The 7,386-nt window shown below is 35.2% G+C and overlaps 1 protein-coding gene across 1 annotated transcript; it reads right to left on the bottom strand.

Annotated features, from left to right (window-relative positions):
* Positions 1-64: 64 nt before the first annotated feature.
* On the bottom strand, positions 65-1,763 carry LOC134846082 (tripartite motif-containing protein 75-like). The gene has a single exon (XM_063863288.1). The coding sequence runs from the start codon at positions 1,563-1,565 to the stop codon at positions 495-497; it is 1,071 nt and encodes a 356-aa protein (XP_063719358.1). The 5' UTR covers positions 1,566-1,763; the 3' UTR covers positions 65-494.
* Positions 1,764-7,386: the final 5,623 nt, after the last annotated feature.

The following is a 7,386-nucleotide window of genomic DNA, read 5'->3' as shown; positions in this document are numbered from 1 at the left end:
AGTTTTTAAAAAAAACCTTGATAGTTCTGGAACAAAATTTGTTATAGTGTAGATAACCCCACTCACAGTTGAAATGTTTTAATTTTTATGGTCAAAATCTATCCTTAAAAGAAGTTTATTTCAAGTTGTGCAATACTCCATTAAAGGAAAAAAAATAACTCGAGTGCGAGTTCCAATTTTAACAAGCGCAGAGAGCAATTCAGCCTCTTAAAAAGCCACTGAGAAATTGCTATGCATACAAACTCATCTAGAAGGGCCTGGTTGACCTATGTACAAACTCTTGCCAACAATTCAAATTAAATTCAAGAATGGTTTTACACTCGATCTCAACCTTATTCTATTCTAACTTGTTTCTGAGTAATTTTTTTGTTAAAAAGTAGAAGTCATTAATTTCAACAAATAATAAATGAACTTTGTCAGAGGTTTTCATACAAAAAGGGTGGTAGAGTCGATGAAGTTAGAGTGTTAAGATCCTCTCGAAGACATGCAACAGTTTAGTCGTTTAAAATTTCGACTTTGACTGTAATCTGGTTATTCGAAATGAAACCAAGATTGGGATTAGAAACAGCGCAAGGCGGAATTTTGAGAAAATAATAGCGGGAATCGATAGTCGACTGTGCTGGCTCATTGAATTCCTCACAGATTGTTTTTTCGGGTGAGTCGTTTAATAGATGGAGTCTGATGCGTAGAAAAATATTGTTGAGCCTGTTTCCGCAAGTACCCCAAACACGGAGAAGAACTTTTATCGGATTTTCTTGAAAGTATAATTTGAGATCCCAGTTATTCCATTGGTGCTTTTTTGTATCACAAGCACGTTCATTTGTCAGCATTTTTTCTGTGAAGGTGAAAGCAACAGTGTCGACATTCAATTTCAAAATTGAATCTTCCCTCAAGTATGTGTGTATATTTGTATTGGAGGCTACTTCCTGACCTTTTGCGACAGATTCCAGTGTTTGCTTCATAGCCATAATATTCTGAAGTCGTTTTTTCTCATTGCTCAACTTCAAAATTTCCTCCTGGTGGTCTTTTATATTTTGCCTTAGCTCCAAAATTTTTTGCTCCAATTCGGTTATCTGTACGTTGTGTCTATTGATAGATCCTCCAAGTCCCTTTATTTTTGAATCTATTTGGGGTAGTTTATCTAGAAATTTTAGCGCCCGTTCTTTCATGCGTTCTTTGTAGCTTCGGAAGCTGTGAGTTGAGTGTCCTGCTTCCATGCAATCCGAACACATGCCAAGTGCACAGTCATCGCACCAAAGAATGATTCTGTTGCCATGATTTGTGCATTTTGGCCAGCCATCCGCATTATCTCTTTGTCTGGCTGATAACTGAGGCAAGGCTTCTCTGATTCCGTACAATGGGTTCAAGTCAGACACGTTTATTCCGGGAAATTCTTTACTGCATACGGCACACTTGGTAGACGTTCCACGTTCTCCGTGTTTGATTCCTTGGAGGCAATGTTTAGGGGGTCCACAATAGGAATGCCCACAAGGTAAGGCAAGGGGATTTTCGAGGTAATCAATACAAATAGAACATTTTGGGCCGCCGGAGGATCCTGAAGCCATTTTTGAGAATCATGCAATGACAAAAACTTTCGATTTCTATGTTACAGATACGCCTGATAAGTAATTGCTGGCAGATTCAGTTTGAACATGAATCTTTTAAAAAATATAATATAATTATAAGTAATGAAAAACGAGTGAAAAATACGAATTTATTCTAAGTCAGTTATAAAACATATACTCAAAGTATTTGGCAAACGGTATCTGAATTACTTATGTGAACTGTAGAGCAGTTGATTTTTTTAAAAACGTGACACCAGAAGTAATGACGCAAAACGGTAAAAATAGAAGTTTATTTGTACCCAAGCAACTAAAATATCGTTGTACCTCCTGAATTGTCTTACTAAAACATACAATAAAACGATCTGATCAACTAAATCAATATGCTGTTAAGTAAAAACTGCATTCAGCAGCCTTTTAAAAATAGCGTAACCATAATCAACTTTATGCAAGAAAGTACTCTAACACATAGCTGATTGAATCACGGAATTGCTATTGCACCAAAAAATCTGGAAAAGAAGATTTTTCCCGAATACTCATTTTTGAGCATTTGTTTTATTGACAATTCATGTTTGCTTGCAATTTTTTCTTTTGCGGGAGAAAACTATGGACATGGAATTCTTTTTGTAATTTAACCAATGAAACTACGCCTCTACAAAAACCAGCTTCACAAAAATTTTACGCATAGTATTCCAGTTATATGAGAAGCGTAGAATATTGCATGAAAGCCTTATGATAAATTCTATGACTAAAACAAAAACTAGTTCAAGCTATAAATAAAAGTTACCCGAGTTTTCGTTTTTTCGCAATACTAGTTTCCATAATCAATAGCTGACCAATTTCCACAAATCAAAATTAGATCTATTTTCTCTGTTTTTTAGGTTATTTGGTCGCGTGCGTAAAAACACCCTGTCGCAACAAGACCAACCAGAGTATTTTCACATTTATAATTTAGTTTGATATTTTTGATGTTTTTTTTTCATTGGCTGAAACAGAATGAAGTATGCCATTTAAAAATAATTTTAATCAATTCGTAAAAACGATATCTAAACAAGGAGAAAAAAGAAAATTTTTTAATCGGCTCTATGCAAAAAACAATTGTATGCACAAAAAAATTTTGATATGACCTTTGTTTGTAAAAGCCAGGTTTTCGGGTTAATTTTATTATATATTACCACCATAATACAGATGAAACATTTTATCGCTTTTTTGAAAAAATTATTTTTCAAACACAAAATTAGTGTTAAATTTAGTAGGGTTAAACTATTTCTCTCACTAAACTCTCGAAATTATATTTTTGAGAAATTTTGAGCAAGGCAGCTCATTTGCTCATTTTTGGGATGGAGTTATACTTCAGCAAATTTAGTTTTTTTTTCGCTGAATAAAGGTATCATTTTCTGACAAGTAAGTCAACACACACTTAAACTCTTTTTCAAATAAAACTAATGCCTCAATTAATTTATTGCTTCTAGATTCTCAAATTTCTAGATTCTAGATACAACTTAAAATTTGAAAAATGGGTGTTTGTGGGGTGTCGCACCAGATGGGATGAGCGGTCGCACCATATAAGATGGGGGTTATCGGCTATCTCATAGAAAGTTTTCTGTTCTATTTAATTCAACACTGGTATAGCTAATAAGAATTTTGAGATTAGTTACGAATTCTGATACTTTATATATCGCAATAGATATTCTACAATGAAAATAAAAATCAAGAAGCACTAACAAAAAACTTGTTGAGTAGTGTTTATTTTATAAAAAAGGTTCAGTTCAAACATATAGTTTTTATGCTTAGTGAAAAGTCTAACCTGATATGAGCTTTGGGGAATTACTTCTGGTAACTGTAGACCTTGCTTAAGTTTTCTTTCTTTATTGCTATTCCGCACTAAAATTTCACACAAAAAATCCATTAAAAATTGAAACAAGACTGCTCGTATCAGGGCGAAGCCCTGAATGTTCCAACTGCCTTTTATGGTTTATGGAGCAGTAATAACTTTAAAAAGTTAAATAAAAAAAACCAAATGAAAATTTTTCTTTCAGAATTTTTTTTTGAAAATCATCACTCCACACGCCATATAAAGTACAAAAGGATAGATTCCGCTCCTTTTAACAAATCAATCATGGCAAACAAGTTTCTTTCAACCAATTTGAAACGATTTCTAAGACGGACTAACTCTCCCAAATTGGCGTTAATTGTCCCAAATTAGTCAAATTGGCAATGTTTAACCCCCATAACTTTACAAAAATTGATCACAGGTGAAATATTATTTGTAACTTGAGCTCAAGACAACAATACCTTTTGAATGATGTTAAGAAATTCCGTCAAAAATGGCTAGTTAAAAAGTCGAAATTTGTCTAAAGAAAAAAAAACCGACCCCGAGCACATACACTCCGTTACTTTCGCATCGAAAGTCGGAACAATAAAAAATTGTAGTCGAAATAAATTTAGTTGCACAATTGTATCCGGTCGAATATAGATAGCGTGACATTAAGTCATTGTACTGAATCTGTCGACGCTTGATCTAAACTTATTTTACCTCATGTTTTCTCGGTTGGCCTGGCTGCCTAGGCTACCCATTTAAAAGTAAAACCAGACTTCAACACAAGTGAAGTGTTGGGACAAGGGTGGATCATCCAACCAACGATGGTTGTTCGTGGTTTATGGTACTAAAGTTTCATAAACTTGACCAACCTTGACCGCTAAGTTAGCTAACATATGACGTCGGCTACTCTAGGTTGCTTGCAGTCGGATAGTTATGATTGATTCAATCATTTTGACTAGTTTGTAGTAGTTTTGAAATCAGTTGCTGTTGAAGTGTATGGATCTGTTTTACAGTCTGACATTAAAGTTTGAGGTCGTTTTATCACAAATTGTTGTAGCAAAATCCATACAGAGAATCCGAAAATTCACAATCCAGAAAAAAAAGATGCGCAAAAAGTTAAACAATGATTAAATAAGCCCTGTTTGGGCCAATTCCTTGATGAGAAACAAATGAAAAAGTTTGAAATATTCAGGAAAAAAATGTTTATTTTTTCGACATCAAATTTTCATCATACAACATTGTTTTAAAAATCAAATTGAGACTTTCGTATTTTCGCAGCAGCTTGAAGAGGGTTTGAATTTTTATTGCTGAAACACATGGCTTCGTCCAGGAAACTGTTTTTTGCAGCTACAACTTTTTTGATTTTTTTGATGAGTTGCATTTTCAATTCGTGGTTCCGTCGTTCTGAACCACCTGCTTCATCGATTTTTTATTTTTACTGGTTACCAATTACTTGAATCACGCAATCGAAAAATTCCGCCTCTATCCACCAATTTTTAGCTAGAAGACAACATTTGCTTTCGTCTTTATGCGTTTAACCCCTGCGAAGTCGTCAATACATATTTAGGAGTTGTTTGAAAAGTCAGTAAATTATTGTAACCAGGCACGACCTTAGTGATAATCGCATAACAAGATTGTATTACGGCAAACAAATGATGATTTTAGGAAGCCGTTTAACAAAATAACCAAGTAAAAAATTTAAGGACAATGAAAATAGAGCCCATTGACTTCATCTCCTAACTCTTCTGCGATCACTCTTTTTTTACCAGGACATCACATAAGTGTACCTAATTTGCATAAATTTTCCTTGTCACAGGTAGTCCATCCGCATCGACATACCGGGTTGTTATTAGTCACTTTTGTAACAGATTCTATTACACGAGCCTCTTTGCTGAGCTATCAATACAGATCCAGTGCTGGATTCATAAATTATGTAGCGCCGATTTCGCAGAGGCGCCAATGTCGCCGACGAGTGACACGAATTTACAGGCATTCGTTTTTTCTCAAAGCTAGTTTCTTTGGCTTTTTCTCCTCTTTTGTCCCATCATCAAGGACCTATTCAATTCAAATGTTCACGCAAGATCTATGTTATCGTCATGGAAAATTGTTCTTATAAACCAATCTTACATTCCTTTTAATTTCACACCTCCCGCAGCGTAAAGGTGGTGAATTTTACTCTGTAGTGAATGCCTACTCAGGCAAGTTGTCTAATTTAGCTCCAATGCTCATGCAGAGTTCCGGCAGCCTAATGGCAGTTTTTTTGGCAACTGTTGGCAACGAGTTGAACATTTATTTGGCTTTTAAAAAAACATTTTCTCCAAGACAAAAGTAAGTAAGTGATAAATTTAATTTGGTTTACTCAAATTTTTTTTGAGAAACCTTTGGCAATGAAGCTTTGTTTTGGTAAATGGAGTTACACTCCAAATACTTTAGCTTTTTTTCGTGGAAACTTTGTATTTTTTTTGGGCGACTTAAGTCAACACACACTTAAACCCTGTTTAAAATTCTTTAAAATATCAACTAGTTTTCAGGCTCTGCACTCTCATATAATTTGAAATGCGGGTGTTTATGGGGTTTCACACCAGATGGGATGAGGTGTCGCGCCAGACAGTCAACAAGCCCCATTTTGTCTGGCGCGACACCTCTTAGAGTGTTTTCAGATTGATTCCATTGTCTGTTTGTCATGTTTATTCGGCCCAATAAGTTCGTGCAACTACTTTGTCTAATAGTGGTTTTAACCCTTCTCTTATTTCCTGGCTTTATTAGATCTATAAGTAGGCTGGAACGGCGAAAAGGTTAAGAGACCAATTTTTGTTCTATTTACAACCATAATAAAAGTCAAGGAGAATGAAAACAAAACTTTAGCTCGATGAATTGTGCTGAACTTTTTATATGCTGTTTACATACAAATTTGGTATGCTGAGTAAATATGCTAAACTCAAATGAGTTTTGAGGAAATACTTTTGACAATAGTAATTCTAGATCATGTTTTGTTTACTGCTGTTTGACACTAGAGTTGCAAGCAAAACAACTCATTATAATTTGAATTGAAATTTTTGGTTGAAAAAAAATGAGGTTGCATAATTTTTCCCCCGACAAAATAGGCAGCGTGACAAAAAGTTGTTGCAATCAAACTGTTGACGCTTGATCTAAACATAATTTCAATTTTCCTGTTTTCTCGGTTGGCCTGGCTGTCTACGCTAGCCATTTTAAAACGCGACAGAAACTTGCTCGAATCCGATCTTGATCTAATGTTTGTGTAAGTTATAAAAAGAATAAATCGTTAATACAAGGGTGATTTTTGTTCTCGAAAGTAGCGTCGGCTACCCTAGGTTGTTTGCATACAATAAGTTTTACGTTTTGTGGTTGATTCAAGATCGTTTTAACTAGATACAACGTTTTCTCCGGTCTGTTATTTTATCACTGTTCCTCAACAGCTGTGAAGATATAGACCATTTGAAAAACTAAGATTTGCTTTATGAGGCGAAAAGTCTTGAAAGCCTTGACATAGAGTAAATGCTAGGAGACCGCCCCTCCATTGCTTTTTCACCTACTTGTTCATGCACTGTTCAGCAATCGTACCTTAAACTGTTTCTCTGTTAAGACCGCTTCATTTGGTTTTGCGATAAGTCTTGGTGAGATTTATGATGACATGCTTCAATTGACAACTTTGAAAAACTGTTCAACAGTAGGAATAGGAAAACCAAAAAGTTAAGGACTAAGGAGATAGAGCCGGCTGACTTCATCGGCTAAGGCTGCTAATTCTCCCATGTAAAATAGTCCCAATCACTAACAGTATCTTGATAGCCTGCTCGACCCTTCTGCGACCACTCTTTCTTGATTAATCTGGACATCAGATAATTTGGCTACGTTGGTGTCCCTAATTTGGTTACGTTTCCCTTGTCAGAGGTAGTCCATCTGCGTCAATCTACCGGATTGTCACTAGTCACCATTGTAACAAATCCTTTTATACGAGCCTGTATGCAACGCTTTCAATTAAGA

Source organism: Symsagittifera roscoffensis, chromosome 5 (genome assembly GCF_963678635.1).
Source record: "Symsagittifera roscoffensis chromosome 5, txSymRosc1.1, whole genome shotgun sequence".
Lineage (NCBI taxonomy): Eukaryota > Metazoa > Xenacoelomorpha > Acoela > Convolutidae > Symsagittifera > Symsagittifera roscoffensis.
Note: the sequence above shows the minus strand (reverse complement) of the source record. Positions and strands in the feature narration are given on the sequence as shown.

Coding starts and splice junctions, on each gene's coding strand:
- LOC134846082 (XM_063863288.1), bottom strand. CDS start 1,565: ATGGCTTCAGGATCCTCCGGCGGCCCAAAATGTTCTATTTGTATTGAT.